Source organism: Pangasianodon hypophthalmus, chromosome 25 (assembly GCF_027358585.1).
Source record: "Pangasianodon hypophthalmus isolate fPanHyp1 chromosome 25, fPanHyp1.pri, whole genome shotgun sequence".
Lineage (NCBI taxonomy): Eukaryota > Metazoa > Chordata > Actinopteri > Siluriformes > Pangasiidae > Pangasianodon > Pangasianodon hypophthalmus.
This window is the reverse complement of record NC_069734.1, coordinates 6,763,948-6,781,027: the sequence shown is the minus strand read 5'-3', so window position 1 is coordinate 6,781,027 and position 17,080 is coordinate 6,763,948. Positions and strand designations below refer to the sequence as shown.

At 37.0% G+C, this 17,080-nt stretch overlaps 1 protein-coding gene across 1 annotated transcript; it reads right to left on the bottom strand.

Annotated features, from left to right (window-relative positions):
* Positions 1-324: 324 nt before the first annotated feature.
* On the bottom strand, positions 325-16,394 carry ano9b (anoctamin 9b). Its single transcript, XM_026937511.3, has 24 exons — positions 16,063-16,394; positions 13,814-13,882; positions 13,385-13,522; positions 13,161-13,300; positions 13,011-13,081; positions 12,502-12,560; positions 12,293-12,378; positions 12,018-12,152; positions 11,765-11,858; positions 11,607-11,667; positions 11,437-11,519; positions 11,164-11,268; positions 10,509-10,673; positions 9,358-9,394; positions 8,350-8,461; positions 8,104-8,161; positions 7,870-7,967; positions 7,589-7,779; positions 6,889-7,041; positions 6,630-6,777; positions 6,321-6,440; positions 4,104-4,197; positions 3,522-3,634; positions 325-3,429 (listed from the first exon to the last, which is right to left on the bottom strand). The coding sequence occupies exons 1-24, from the start codon at positions 16,078-16,080 to the stop codon at positions 3,387-3,389; spliced, it is 2,391 nt and encodes a 796-aa protein (XP_026793312.1). The 5' UTR covers positions 16,081-16,394; the 3' UTR covers positions 325-3,386.
* Positions 16,395-17,080: the final 686 nt, after the last annotated feature.

Below are 17,080 nucleotides of genomic sequence, written 5' to 3'. Positions count from 1 at the left end.
CTAGGCAGTGACCAGACAGACTGCCCTTTACACAGTCGGTCTGTTGTATGGGTGCAAATGGTAATAGCTGTATGAAAGGGGTGTTTTGGAAAAATCATGGGAAATAACAAGACTGAGAGATGTAAAAGGAACAGATCAAAAACAGATGTCAGGAAGCTGATGGTCTCTAGCCAAAAATGCTGACCTTGGGGTTTGGCTTGACCTTATCTCAAATGCTTATTATTATCTTCTCACTGTGCAGGCCATTGAGAGGGAACGAGGGACAGTGAGGGGTAGAAACAGAAAAAGAAAAGGGAGTTACACTGTGTAAAATATTGAGATAAATGAATGTCAGAGAGCACAATACCATGAATCTTTAATCACAGTAAACACACTAATTTTTTTTCATAACTGACCATGTTCTGCATTTTTTTGAAGGATTTACTGGAAAGAATACATCATAAAACTGAAAAAGCAGGGTTCAACAAAAGTGAAAATTGTCTCTGAGTCTTGGGTTCCTTAAAATAGCTGCTCTGTGCTTTAATAACAGGTTCAAACATGGGACATTTAGTTAACAAGATGCATCGGTAAATATAGCCATTTTTTTACTCAGAGGTCAGGCTAAAATGCAATGGGTCACCACTGATTATAGACAAGGTTATGCAGTTTAAAGCATACATGCTTTTAAATATGGTTTTATGTTGCTCCATTTAGAAACTTTGTGGCATTGCATGAAAAGATTTAAGAAGTGAAATTAAAAATTGGTACACTTGATTATGGAACAGTTTCTGAAAAAAAAAAAACGGATAAAAGTCCAGCTCTGGAGCTTAACCTTGGAACTCAGTGTGCAAAGTGGGATGGGATGCCTTTCTACTGCTGGGCAAAGGAACAGTGATACCAAGGTTAATTATGGAATGAAAGTCAACAGTTTTGATAGCTGTTTTAATAGTAAAAAATCTCAAATACAAAATCCCCTCCCTTAAGTGTTCTCTAAAAAGCCATTCCCACACGACATGTCAAGGCTAATACACCTGAATGCTAGTTTAAGAGGGGCAGCTTTATGAAAATTGACCAGTTGACCCTTGACTGGTTGGATGTTTGTGGTCCATCCATTGTTTTTTTCTTCTGTTTACAGGCTGTGGCAGCTATAAGAGCAAGTTTTTTTTCTAAGCAGATATTTTAGTTAAAACAGAACAGAATGGTGGCAAATATTACAAAACATTTAAGCTTCTTTAAAAAAAATAAATGGAAAACATGCTTCTGCCGTCAACGCCAAGGCTTTTTATAGGAATTTGGTTTGTGTGGTTGGCTGAGTATGTTTAAACCTGGTAAAATACCACACAATAAAAATCTAAAAATATGGTCCCTATCCTTGCTTTAAGGTACTATCACAATCAAACACAATCAGACCGTAGCAGAACTAATTATACTTTAGGTGAGAATATATGCTAAATATGATTAAATATATGCTAAAAACCCATGTGCATACACACAAATGCAAGATGCACAGGAGGACACATGCATGCATCTGAGGAAGCATTTTCAGCACACAGTGCTTATTTAATATACCTTACTCTTGGCATCTGTGTTAACTTCTGGTAAGTCAGTGCTGTAGATTTGGCTGGGAAAATGGCAGAGATTCAAAATTTATTAGCCTGTGCATTGTGCATGTGAAAAGAGGATCTTCTGCTACACTGTTTCTTCCAGTGTTTTTCAAGTAAATCAAGGGTTTCGGATTTGGGTTTGGTAATGGCGGTGATGGACGGGGTTGAGGGCAAATAATGCAAAGTAACAGACAGACTACAGTCATAATCACATACACAAAAAATGCCCTTATGGTAGTTTTTAACCTGAATAAGTGGTCCCTGAATATTTCTTAGCTCCAACAAAGTACAGCTGCTTATACACGAAACACAAAAGAAAGGTTATTGTTGGCTTGTGCATTATAATCAAAGTCATTGTGTCCCTTCCTTTCTAAGGTCAAAGTCTGTAATTTCAACTGAAGGTCCATGGGCTTTAATGTGTAATCACTATGAAAAAAGCAAACATGCAATGGCCCAAAGAGTACTGACACTGATTTTGCACAAGAGTGCAATTTGACCCTTTTTTATGTAATATGAAAGGAAATATTTGATTAACAGCTTATTGCCATCTTATCTATCATATACTAACTGATATGATACTAATTAAAAAAAAATGTGCATGAAACAAATACATACAATTCTTACACAACTATAAAACATATGAAAGAAATAACAAACATTATACATTTCCATTTGGTCTCCTCATAATACATTATAATCTGAAACATTTTGTAAAACATTACATTCAGACCTGAATATAATTCCATATGACAGGAGGCTTGGGGGTTTCATACTTTCGCAGTTCTTGCAACACAGTTTACAACTACACAACCACAATTTAATTTCACTCATATAACCTCCTCTCTTCATACTGCATGTACAGAAAATTGTAAACTGTAAAATGTTCTGAGATCCAGTAAGGTACTGTTGTAGCTTACTGTGAGTAAAAAAATTTACTAGCCTAAAATAAAAGTATTTGCTAGTAACATCTAGATCTTTCATGTTGCCTCTGTTCAACCTTGCTACTACTGCCATCAAGTGGGGACAATTTGAACAGCATTCAATATTAACTGATCTTAACAAGAGTCTTTATAGTTCAGTTTTTATAATATAAATAAAGTTGATTCATTTTACCTCCTGTGAGAAGGTTAACAATACAATAGCAACAATACATATTAGGATATCATGGAATTGTGAAAGGGTAATTATCATCCACTATATAATTGTATACAATCACTGTGCAAGCTATGGGTTGCACGCTCAGAAAAAAAGGGATCCCATGCCTTGTTCCTCGAGTGGCACTCTCAGTCGTACACCTCTGGTATCTTTGCATGTATCTTTCCCCTTGAAAGGTGCAGCTAAAGGTAATTCCATACTTTATGTGCCTTAAATCTTTTTAAAAGTTACACTATATCCACATTTTCAGAATACCTTTCCCTTCCACCTCTAAAACCTCCCTAATTTATTGTTGCAGGTTACTTTTAAATGTATTTAAAAGTTTAAAACCAGCTTAAACCAGCTGTATTAAGCTTGCCGAAATGACTATCCTGCACCGTCTATTCCTAAAACAAATATTTTAGTTTTCAAATGCTTAAAATTTTTTTAATTTTTTAAAATATGAAATGTATTTGAGTCTCGGCTCAAATAAATAGAGATGCAATTCCCCTACAACATTAATACGGTTCTAACCTTCAGTCACAATGCAAAGCATGGCTGAAATCCGTTTCTCTCATCTCTCCATCATTTACATCTGAGGCAGTATCTACATATATGCATTCTCTGTGCACACACAGTCCTTGTAAGAACTTAAAAGACCTTCTTTAATTAAACATCAGTGGTCCTGTTGTCATATTGTGCACTCCATTCCCTAAAGACAATAAAAGGGAAAAAAGCAACTCAGAGCTATGACAAAACAAAGAACAAGAAAGAATAATCCAAAGTTCTGCCTGCACTACTCACGGTAATTCCCGTTTCAGCCTGCTCAGTTTGTCATGTAGCCTGCTGTTCTTCACACGCATGGGGTTATCAGGCACATACCAGGCAACGATAAACTTACACACCAGTAAAACATGCTGTTGAGAAGAAGAAGAAGATCATAGTGAACTATTATAATATTTAAAGGAAAGTGTTCCTTTGCTTGAGCATTAATTCTGATATGTATTTGAAGAGCTAGCAGAGGTCAGTTCACACGATACCATCCCAACTAACATGAACCCAATATTCATTCAATATTAGAATTAAGAATTTAATACATAATTTAAGGAAACTTTAAGGAAAGAGCTCTTTCATTTGAAAATAAATTCTAAGGTGTCTATTAATCAAAGCTCGCAGTGATCATCAAGCATAGTCCATCTCAGTTAGCATGATCCCAACTCATATTATTATTAACAAATATGTGTATTTAATTCTTTAAGACTGGCAAAAGGTAAATAAAAAAGTATATCAAATTTCTATAAGACGTAACATTTAGAAAAATTAGATTAGAAAGCAATAAACAGATACTAATATGTACAGTGTGATAGACAGGGCTAACAATCATACCTCAAACAAGATGACAAAAGCAAAGCGGGCTGCTAGCATGAGCCAGTACTCTGAGGTGAAGCTATGGTCATTTTCATTGCGGTAGGCTCTATAGCTGGAGAATGACAAATATTTAGAAAAATTGTTAGTGAAGCTTTTCTCAGTACATTGCTCTTTATCTGGATTCATTGCTAATTCCATTAGATACATGTCATCTATCCCCAAATTCTGACACTAGTTCTATAGACATTATTTTACCATCTTCCCATTTTCAATTTATTGGACAGGTTCTAAAAGATTTAGGCTGTATGTTTAAAAAAAAAAAAAAAAAACAACTCACATTGCCTTTGAATTCTTGAATCTGATTTGTCGGAAGGTGATGATTAATTTTCTATAACAGCAACTCTGACAACAGTGCTGAGTGCAATAATGTGCTTGTGCCATTACATTATCATTTCTATAGTAATTCACAGGGACTTTTTTAGTAGGTTAATAATAAATTAAGGAAACATTAACATAATTTGTGCTTTTCAGTTTCTTAGTAACAAAAGCCTTTTTTTTTTTTTTTTTTTTTTTTTTAAATCTTATTAACTTCAAGACAGAGGCAGGCATCAACTTGTTCTGTGGACTCTCCACAACATTAAACATAAGTAGAAATTGATTTAAAAAAAGTATGATGTGTTGTTCTTTAATAAATAAGAAAATATAATCTTTGGTAAATTGTTGTGGTATAAGATGAATAAAACACTTCAGGACATGCTTTTATAGGAAAATAATCAGCCCCAAGGTGCCAAGAGTAATTCAGTGGGCCACATCACACACCCCTCCACACCACCCCATTGTTGATTATTTTTCTATAACAGCATGTTCCATCAAATTCTATTCCTTACATGTTCTTACAATGTTCTGAAATAGTTATGCATCGTATTGCTCGTAGAACATCACTCACACACTTCCGCTTAGAAGAAAACGTACACTATGAAAACAATTGTGTTAAATGTTTCTACAACTACTACGTAATTGTAGGAATTTCGCTCCAATAAAAGGCATATAATTTTCACAGAACAGCCATAAAATTCAACTAATCAAAGATTTTTGAAATCAAAAGTTCATAGAACTATAACTTTCATAAACCAGTCTGCTAACCTGAAACTGTTAGCTGGGTTCAGTGACTGTATATATGAGTGGACAACATGGCACCATTTATTCCCACTGTGCAGTTTTGAAGCGTAAATTTGGTCAAATTGAAAGTCACCATCTTGACTGAGTTTCTGCAGTAGGTCAGGAAAAAGTCTGCGCATTACAGAATTTGAAGCCAGAGCATGCTCAGTAGTAAACAGCAGTCAACATTTACACTCAACACAATCTATATTTAGTATTTATCTATATTTCTATATTTAATCTATCTTTTATGCTTCACTCGTTCTGTCTGTAGAGTTTAAACAGGGGTTACTAAGCTACTTAAAGTGTTAGCTGTGGTCACACAGTTAATAGTAAATTATTCTGAAATTCAGCTATACTTTCGGGCAAAAAAAAGGGCCAAGCCCAAAATGGCAAAACATTAAGTTTTAATGGCCTTAACAACAAATCATTGGTCAGGAAATTAGCAAGAATTAAACAAATAGATAAAGGAGCTTAGTATGAGATAGCTTTTCTCTTTCATTTCTTTAAATGCTTAAGCTGTGCGGTCCTTGATGGGCTGCATCCCAGAAGATATTTTTGGAAAAAATATATTTTTGTACACCCAGACATGTGTTAGTTTGAATTTTACATCAAATATTTTAATCATTATCATGATTTTACTTTGCGTACAAGAAGACTATATAAGTGAATTTCCCTGTTTCTGGCTTTTCCCCCCAAACAGTTCACCGCAGCAAAAATAAACAAGCAAATGACCATTAAAAGCTTAATATTTGCCATTTTAGGCTTGGCCCATTTCTGGCCCATTTTTGGAGGAGATATCAGGGTCAACTGACCTTGTAAAAATGACAGAACATTATTCCCAAAAATAATTTGTGGAGCTTAAAAAGTAAATTTGGCCTGTGTTCCCGTCACTAACATGGGAATGGGCGGGGTTAAAAAATTGTACTGCAGCCAGCCACTAGAGGGCCTCAGAGACATTTTGGCTTCACTTTTTCACTCCTGTAATGGCATCCACCCATATTCTACAGTCATTGGCTGGGTTCAAGAAAGTTTTGCTCAGTGCCAAATATAAGTAAATGTTTTGCAGAAACTCACCTGCACTGAGTGATATTTACCTCCCCTGATGTCATCTGCTCAATGGTGAAGTCTTTACGCACATTTGGATCAGACATGTATGCAGTGGTGAGTGTGTAGTCAGTGTACCCTGCCATACACCTGATGAACAGACATAATTTACTTTAGAGCTCTAGAACTCTAGAATTATTTTTCTAGAGACTTTTCTAGCACTTCTCAAGCCTATAACACAGCTTAGTTTATCATTTTACACATAAAGGCTGTAAACGTAGTGAAGCTTATGCATCCTGACATAAATATAATGTGATAGACCCAATTTATGATACTGACTGCAAGTCTGTGGCTGTCCCATTGGCACATGGTCCGAAGCGATAGCGATAAAGTAGACGAGGAACAAATTCAGATGAAATGCCGATTACCAGTCCATTAGCAATGACTGCTGCCACTCCGATTACCTCTAAAACTCTAGTCCACACACCTGCAGCAAACAAGAAAACAGGCAAGGTGACAAAGCAGTTGGAATAAATTAGCAAACCTTGCTGATATTCTTTTGCAATGATTATATGCACAGTTGCAAGTAACATCTCACCAATGTCATTCGTTTTCTTTGGCACTAGGCGGCGCTCCATGCACAACATTTTAATTGCATCCAGTCTAATCTCAAAAATGTTGTTGATGAGGGCAAGAAGTGGAGCCAGGGGAAATGCCGCTACAAAGATGGTTGTGAAACTGAACTGGATAACTACAAAGAGGGTAGAATGGCAAATTAGTGCTCAACTGAAATGAGGCACAGTACATATAACCTAACGGAGACTAGGGCATTTTCAGGATATAAAGGTGATATGATAGATAGAATTGACAAAGGAAACTTCCCCCATTTTCTTCCTAATTAAAATCACCTGCAATTCCCACCCACCAACCAGCTCTCCCTTATCATACGACAACTACCAACCAGGGACAGTGAAGGCTTGATGCTTCCTTTGAGACATGTGAAGCCAGACATCCACATCTTTTCAAAGTGCTGCTCATGCTGACTAAAGTGCATGAGTCAACACTATCTGCCCTCTTTCGCATACATGAGCTTACAGATGCCCATGATTGGCTAGTGTCACTGTGATTGACAGGGGAGAGTATATCATCCATCCCACCCAGAGAGCAAGGCCAGTTTTGCGCCCTTGGCTCCCAACCACAGATGGCTATGCCATCATGGGGATTTGAACGTTATTTATCTTTATCTCCTGATGACAGGGCGAATGTTTTTCTATTTTTTTCCCCCCAAACACACCTACCCATTTCCAAGAACTCATTAAACAAACTGAAGTCATGGACAGTATTCAGTTGGTAGTTTCTCAACCAATCCCTGAGATTGCAGACATCACAGAGCTCAATACCAGGACCATCTTCTTTACATGTTTTGCAGCTACCACACTTCTCCAGGTCTTCATTAAATGTTGCCCTTTTACAACAAAGCTTAAACCACCTAGAGGGAAACAAGTGGCCTTAATAAGACAATTAAGTTTAATTAGTAGTAGTAATTGGGGTAATTAGTAGTTCAGTTAAAATCACTTACGGCCCAGCAAACTCAAATATGTTGCTGATGGATTGTTTGAGGAGAAGAATGATGGCCATTTGAATGAAGAGGTCAGTAAGACAACCACTAGGGTGGCACTAAAACACAATGGATGCATGACATCAGCTACACACAGCTATTTATACTATTCACGTATGTCTGTTGGGCACAGCTAAAATCTAAATGGTAAGTTTTGAAGTAAAATTACGGGATTTGTAAATGTATAAATCTTACCTCCTCCAGTCTCCATTGTCCTGCTATTCGCACATAGTTGCCTGGGTATCCATTAATCCTGAGCAAAGTATAAGTGATCATTTAGTACTACACATACTGCTGACTGTCACTAAGACAGAAGATAGTTCTGCATTTAATTTGCAGGCTGAATTTTTTTTATTAGTTTTAAGGTTCTGTAATCTGTATCTGAAAAACTATCGATAAATATATCCAGATATAAGACAAACCTGCACAGATAGTCATTACCTGCCCAGGAAAAAGGCCACATATATTAGTGAGGAGAAGAGAGTGAAGAACTGGAAGGTAAACATTTTCATAGTAAAGCTCCTCTCTGTGGCTGCAGATGAGCGAGTCTTTTCTGCAGGGATACGCAGTCACACACACAATACCAAATGGATTAGCCACATGGATTAGTAATACATATAGTCAACACTAAAATTATTGGTGCCCTTCTCTCTTTCCTCTAACAGACATTATTCTTATAAGAACTTTTTTTTTTTTTTTAATAATAGCATTTTGTTTCAAATGCATATCCCTGATAGATGGATAGATATAAATTAAAAGGTAAATATGCAATGAAGGCAAATCAGGGCCATAATTCAAAAAAGGTTTGGAAAATTTATCAGGAATTGCATGCATGACCACACCACCATCCTCTGCCAGAAGATTAAGAATTGACCAGAGATGGATCTATAAATTAGTTATTGAGCACAAAGATGCATCCAAATCAGCATAAAAATTATTGCATACATCCAAAATCTGTTTTGCAGTTAGTATCTCAGTCTCCAAATTGGAACCCTAATGAAAACCTGTGAGTGAATTAAAAAGGGAAGGCCATGTGCACAAAGCTTTGAATATAAAAGAGCAGTATTTCCTGTATGAAGGCATGGTATTATGCATACACGCTCGTTAGACAATACAGTAAGAGACTCAGTCCTATTGTTCTTTCCAGGGGAGGCTTAATATTTAATAGTAGGGTGCCAATAATTTTGAAACAAGTATTTTTAAACCAAAAAAATAATAAAAAAAAAATAAATAAAATGGCACTGGAATTTTTTTTATAATTGGAAAGAAAATATTGTGCATTGTACTCAGCAATGCACAATGTTTAGATGTAGGTTTCACTGAGGAAACCTGTTCAACTAGTGTCTATGAGTCATTTGGCTCTATTTACAGCATTTCACCATTGAACACATGATAGATGGAGGAATCAAATTATTACACGTGACTAATTTCTTGACTGTCTATACCTACCTAGTGCACACAGCTTCAGTGCCACAACTCTGTTCACCTGCAAAGAAACAAAAGTTACGACACCATTCAATGACCACGCTCTTTATTTATAGATTAGAAAAATAAACAAGACTGTGAAGACCGCATCAAATACATGAACTGAACCAACTGGTGAGATCATTTTCTCTAGAGTTCAAACGCATGGCATGATTGGATATTCGTAAGCATGTTTACTGTGTTTAGGAGGGCAATAAAAACTTGTTTCCACCCCATCTGTAGGGGCATGCAGCATTTAAATCTCTGTGTGTGAGTCACACTGGTGATGTCATGAAACTAGAGTCATATGACAGTCACTACAGTCCACAGGCATTAATTGCTGTGAAACTACTATTAAATTACTGCACCGTAATTAGACGCATTAAGATCTAATCACAAGTAGATCACAACAGATAGAGAGTCATTCACACCAGGCATGTCTTGAATGCGTGATACTTCCATGACTACCTGACTGGATTTCAGAAATATTGCTGACTAACTGGTCCTTAAGTGTTGCTGGCAAAGGCAGGTAGTAACATATACATTTGGACTTTTTCATAAGATCAGTTTTAATTCTAATTTGTTACATTCAGCTATTTTCTTTCAGCTAGGTTTGCATTTTTTTTTCTGTGAATGAAATCAAAGTAATTACTTTCAATTACTAAGAATTTTGATTATATAAAATGATAGCAGCCACATCACAGCTCCATCGTTGTCTGTTTGATCTTGAGCTTGTGGTACTGTCCATGTTTCCTCCCACTTCCAAAATACATGCTGAATAGGTGGATTGGCTATGCTAAATTGATGAATGTTTGTAGTGAGTAACATGCTACTTGGATACTTTCCTAATCTTATCCAATTTGTTATTTGGATTACAGCTTATACTTTTACTACATTATTTTTTTTTTTAAAGTAAACATACTTTCACTTGAGGACAATTTTACTCTAGTGGTTAAAGATGTAATGGGACTGTTTATTGTTCACACTAGATATATGGAAATATACAGTACATCCATGGCCACCTATCTGACCTCATTCACACCTGAAATTGACACTGTCCATGGATGTTAATACCAGCTCTATACAGAATCTTAGACTGAGACTTTGTAAATGTGGTGCCAGATGGCGGTTCTTACCCGAGTCATAACCTGTATAGTGATGTAGTGCAGCACTGCTCCTAGTGTCACTGCAATCATGTTGGCGTTATCTCTCAGAAGCTCCAAATTGCTGTTGGATAGGAGTATGGCAGACACCACACGGCCAATCACCAGAGCATGTGTTAGGCCTATGATCACAACCAGCTACACACAGTGAAGACACAACATAGGGATGATGATCAGTTACTGTCAATGTTGCGGCAACACAACATTGGTGTCTTATCTTAAAATGCCTTGTGATATGCTTGGACCATTCAGAGCAGAAGGGTTTGAAAGCAGAGAACATACACGTGGCTTAATTTACTTTAGGGTTGTAATTCATGCAGAACAAAAAAACCTTATTAGCTGATTGTTAGCTACTGATCCTTAAGCTACATCATTTCATACAGAGCAACTGAGTAGGCTGTAAGTAGTTGACGTACTTCTTTAGAAATTGTTGGCATAATCTTGTGTGATTTCTGTCACTGTAAAAGGACTGCCAAAATTACACTGAATATTATTAATCTTTGAATGAAAAATTATAAACATTTTACCCATAATCACAAGTATTTAATTGACACATATCCACTCACCCTCATGAACAAAATCAACAAAGGGACAATGAGCAAATTGTGTGGCAAATTGAATGTCTTACCACCATTGTGAACAGCAGAAGAACGAGAATGCTCCGTAGGTATGAGTGTTTAAACTCCTTGGGTTTACAATGTGGGTCATTTACAATATCCAGGATCAATTCCTCCTGTGGACCCAACACAGCTTTAATCAAATCCAGGAGAACAGCTTTTTTCAAATCACATAATTGTGGAATGATTTGCTGGTACATTCTGCTATCGGGAACAATTAATCAAAAAAAAAAAAAAGGCCTAGTACTGGTAGACATTATTTATCAAATTAAATAATACTCCACCTCATCTTCACACCAGTCAAAGACCCTCCACCTGGAGACGTGTACCGATCTATGCCTCTTCCACAGCTCCAGAAACAGAGTGGCTAATTCAAACATATTACAATAAATCATCAGGCATAGATATGGTCTAGATATATATGTTTTAGAGATAGCAGGAGAATGATATATACCCCAAACAGCCATAAACATTGCAAAGGCCACAGTTCCTTCATTGTCAAATAGATGGCTCAACTAAAAAAATAAGAACAGATTACATTGTGTTTAGTGTTTCCTTTTAACACACTAATCAAGAAAACCTAAAATGTTTTTAAAGCTCTTATTTTATTACCTTAGCATAAAAACAGGTGTCTGACAGATTCCACACCTTGCACCTTTTGTCACATATTGGGCACATTGTGACATTTGACTCACAGACTTCCTTTCTAGAACACACACAAATCATGTCAAAACATGAACCAAATCAGAGACATAATTAGAGACAAAGAGACATAATTAACCCTTCAGTGACTTTGTCCATTCACTTTGGCATGTAATGTACATACATGCACACCACACACCAATAACCATTTTGACTCACTCACATGAGGGGGTTTGAATCAAAGAAAGCCAGGCCATAAAGGAACACAATCACTCCAATGATGGCAGCAGGGATCAGCATGCGTGTGTACCAGCCAAGCCATAGAAAATACAATGCGATCTTCTCACCAAAGTAGTCCCTGCAAGAACACAATGTTGCCAGCAAGGCAATATTATTTCACAGAGGAATAAGCACAATTTGTGTTACAAAAAATACAAATACTGAATAGAAAGTAGAGGTAGAGAGGGGTCTTGAAAAAGAACAACAGGTGGGCCTTACCTGATTTCATCAACAGGTTGTTTGGCTAGATGTTTTAAGGCCCCCCAGTTGGCCCACTTCCTCTTCAGATTCTTCTGCTGTGTCCCCTACAAATGCAAACACATCAGTAATATGTTTCATATTTTAGAGCTTCATAATCAGATTTCATAATCAGATCAAATAACTGAACCACTGAACAAAACCAAAAAAGCAAACAAATAAGGTTTTACCTCATGGAGGCAGAAAAAGGTCTCAAACACGTTTTGCTCAATAAGATCCCTCAGGCTCTCTGGGTGTGTTCAGAAGGATAAGAATACAACTGATTGACATCCTACAAAGAGTATGAATTCTCTGTGTACAGCATAAACTGCTTATTTAATCAGAGTGCAGCATTGGTATGCAGCATTTGCTTCAGTCCAGTTAGATTTATGATAATGTTCTTATTAATTTATTTCTTTATCTTGAGGCCAAAATTGTCACATGAGAAATACTGCCAACTTAAAGTGTGGCCAGCTAGTTGTAGTGAAATTTATCCATTAGGATAGAAACAGATATCGAATGGTTTAACTAATATTTCTGAAACTTTTTGAGCCCTTGTATGAAATCCCCTTTATGCATAGTGTTTAATGTACACAAGTTAAAAAAAACTACTTGGAAATGTATTACAGCAGTTTGTTCATCAAAGTTGGAAATTATACAGAATTTCTAGGAAAAGGGAAGTGACAGACACTTCACTTACCTCCTGTCCCTATAAATGTTTGGTCCAGGATGAAAGAGACAATCCTCATCTTAGCCAGTAAGCGGCATGAGCTTGTGTATATAAAATGAAGAAATTTTGAAGTAAACTAATGGAATACAACAAATGACATAAACAAGGTTTCTTACTCACCTTGTGGTGTTTTGGACATAGTCTCCACATTCAGCACTCCAGTTACAAGAATCAGACACCTTCAGCAGGTACTTATACTTGTTGAAGATTTCCTCAGGGGCACGGACACCATAGAATATCTTGTTATCATGGTGGAGTGTCTGTTAATGCAGAGTGAGGACAAGTGCATAAAGTTGTGCTTAAAACCATTCTTGACTTCTATTAGGCTGCGATTGAGAACTCACTGTCACTTTCAGATTTTTCGATTTGAGCTCGCCGATATAGGCCTCCTGCTTCTTGAATCTCTGATCATTTTGATCTTCAACAATATGCGATACAAGTATGCAGTCAAATGATTGCACAGCAATATTAGGAGAGCTTAGCTGAAAAAAAAAATAAACAAGAACAAGGAAAACAATGCAGACGAGACAACAAAAGCTCATTCACATGACTCATTGACATTCACAGTTTATTGACAGTCACTTAATTTTTTTTTTATCTGTAGTTTTTTGGTGCTGAGAGGAAGTGGTGACAGTGTAATGCATTCTATGTTACTGAATGATACATTGGCTAACCATGAGTCTTGTGAGAATCCAATGATTCCAAAGCTTTAATCTGTGAAGCATGAGAATGCAATTTCTTACACATAGAGAGTAGTTTGAGTTTTGTCTTACCATTGGAATTAAGGCCTCTCTGCCATTTTCAGTGTTTTCCCTACTCACAATCTCCAGCTCCACTTCATCCTACAGCAACAACACAAAAATAATGTATTACCTCTTAAAGCAAAGATCTAATTATTAGACAAGGTAGAATGAAACAGCAATGTGTGACAAGTTTCAGCTTCTAGTTTCACTATCTTTATGCATACCTGTCAACATAATGTTTCTTAAATAGACATTCTCAAGAAGTTTAACTGCTTTATTATGTTTGCCACTGTATCCTGTTCCATGTGTTAACTCTAAAACCTACTGTTATATAATATTATACATATATTTGATGCAAATGATTAACTTCGTGCTGATCTGTTGCTAAGCAACAGTAATATGACTCTGCCTTCAGCTCAGCTCTAAACTCTTACACAAAGTGCAACCTTAGTATACAAGGTTCTGTCAGGGCTAAGAATAAACAGGACTCATTCACAATATGCCCATACAGAACATCTTTTCAACACACTCAGTCTGGTTTAACTTTACTCTTCTATATTAGTATACTGTAATGTTTTATAATTCCACTATCCAGTATCACCCAGAAGAGGATGTGTTCCCTTTCAAGTCTCAAAGTTTCTTCCTCATGGAGTTTTTGTTGCCACTGTTACTGCTAGCTTGCACATGGAGAACTAGTAACTTGTGTTATGGGTTCTTTAAATGGTATGTAGCTCTTTGCAAGTTCTTTATAGTTACAAACGGCCAAAGTAAAAGTAAAAGTCAGAACAATCAGTTTATGTAAACCAGTGTACTAGAGTGTGTCTACCAGATGATGATACGTTTTACGTAACAGCAGCAAACACAAGCTGAGACGCAAAGTCTACTCCTACAGGTTTAATGTAAATACAGGTCCAGGCAATAATGCAACAAAGCACTCAACACAGCCAGTATAACCAGCGCTGTTCATCTGGTCTTCTCTCGTTACACCTCAATACCTCAGACAACTGTCAACTTCATCTTTATGTCACCTAAATGCATACATTTTCACGTTGAAAATGTCCAGACAACATATAAAGGCAGTTTTTCAAAAGACTGTTAATAAGCATCTGGCACTAATAGTGTTGTACATATTCAGCTAATACCCATATTAAGCTCCAGTGTTATATAACAGCACAGGTCTGTCTGCTTTCAGTTTTGTTCCTCTTAAGAGCACGACAACACTTGGTTGCCTAACCTAAAATTGTCGTCTAGTCATTAGTCAGGAATCAGAAACCACATGCTTCTTAATAACACATTTCACAGGAGGTGGATGTTAACCTTACAGAAAAGTTGCACACACTTTTTTTTTTCTACACTTTAAATTTTTAGACACTTCACATCTTCCACATGTGACTTTTCACATGCAGTGCCTGTGTTTTGATTTTTCCCGCATTATGATTTCTCCAATTATTCATTTATTTTCAAATGTGATTTAAAAATAAAAAAAAGGTCCATTAATCTTCATGCTACTTTTTCATGCAAACACATACTATTCACATGATGTCAAATGAACTTGTGCAAGTTCAAGTTCAGATGTGCAACTTCAGTGCATAACATGCTGAAATGCACCATCATCTCTTTCATCTTTCATCTGCGACCACATATTAGTCACAGGTAAAAAAAAACCAAAAAAAAAAAAACCACACAGTCAGGTGTGAAATGTATGAGAAAAAAAACTTCACTGTAGATTTCAACATCAGATCACCTGTTTACGGTTTGTGCATTTAAATTAGCTATGATCAGTAATAGATACAGTATTCCCTCTGGGAAAAGTGCAAAATGTTGTGTATGAAAATCCAGAACACTGTTTGCTGTCAAAACATGCAAAATCCCTATTAAGAAAAAAAAAAACCCCAAACATCTAGGCAACTTTTTTTTCCAGGAGTGTGGATATGGATGCCTAAAGTTCAGTAAACAATAGACAAAGATTCAAAATGATGTTAGAATGATGGGAATCAAATTATTACGAAATGGATGTGTGTCATTGGGGTGGGACAATTTCATTCACCTTCAAAGAAAACCAGTTTGAACCACCTACATGTTTGCCAACAAGCTATTATGTCTGAAGTACAAGTCCTACAACACCTCACACATGCGGAAAAAGTCATGTACTGTAATTCTAATAACTAGAGATCTACACCTGGGATTTTCACACGTGATTTAGACAAACGTCATTACCTTTACGCATCTGCCCAAAATGAATCAAACAAACCAGGCTTGTTTTACGCGCCCTGTCTTACCTTGTCGTCGGAGTACATGGTGAAGTAGATCTACTAGATCTACGGCTGTTTACGGAGATTCAAGGCGCGACGAGCATTAACTGAAATGCACACTTCAGTTCTGCTGCCTCGTCAACATTTGCAGTGGCCACAAATCCACAATTGACGGAAACACAAGTTCATCCGGTGCGTTAGGACAGAAACAAGTTTTGGCTCCCTTACACTTCCGCATTACGCGCGGAATTCTGCAAGTTGTGCGCGCGCCCGGAGTCGGCTGTACCTGCTGCACAGGTGGGCGTCAGTGACGTCATTGTACCATGAGCCGGGGAGGAGTGTGCTACTCTAACAGAACAGTGGGAGACTGAAACTGGCAGATTTCTTTACTTCAAATGGGCTGCTGGTGATACTGTTCACAATATTTGGCGTTCCTTTCACTTCTCAGTAGATGGACTGTTTACTCAACATCGTCCCTTGGTATCTCTCTCTCTCTCCGTGTGTGTGGTGCCCTGTGATAAACTAACATCCTGTTCAGAGTGTGTTTCCACCTCACACCCAGTGTTTCTGGGATAGGCTCCAGATCCATCATGACCCTGACCGGGATCATGTGGTTACTAAAGATGAAGATGATGATGACATTCTTAAATAATTCATGAGAAATACTAACATAATAAATAACACTTACTAGACATGTTATCAAGTAAGACCACTATACAGGTTGTGTAGATACATAATTCTCACTGTACATCACCCTTCTCGTCCACCAGTGACACTGACACAGTAGCATGGTAGGTGTTTCAGTGACGAGTGTATCAAACACAGCAGCATTGGTGTGGCATTCTAGCGTGGCTGCTGTGCTGAGAATCATCTACTGTAGCTCTCAAATAATATCTGGTTCTTGGCAATCTTTAAGTCCCTACCTATTGATTGACAAGATTAACTGGGGCTGACAAATTGTGCATAGCAACAGACGAGAAAGTCAGTAATTGCGTATGTATAAAGTCCAGCTAGATGATAGATGCAACTGATAAAATGGCAAATG

What these genes read in the sequence shown, in the direction of transcription:
- ano9b (XM_026937511.3), bottom strand. An exon ending in TATGTCCAAAACACCACAAG is followed by an intron (nt 13,082 to 13,160) that starts GTGAGTAAGAAA and finishes TATATACACAAG; the next exon opens with CTCATGCCGCTTACTGGCTA. An exon ending in ATATTTGAGTTTGCTGGGCC is followed by an intron (nt 7,780 to 7,869) that starts GTAAGTGATTTT and finishes GTTTCCCTCTAG; the next exon opens with GTGGTTTAAGCTTTGTTGTA.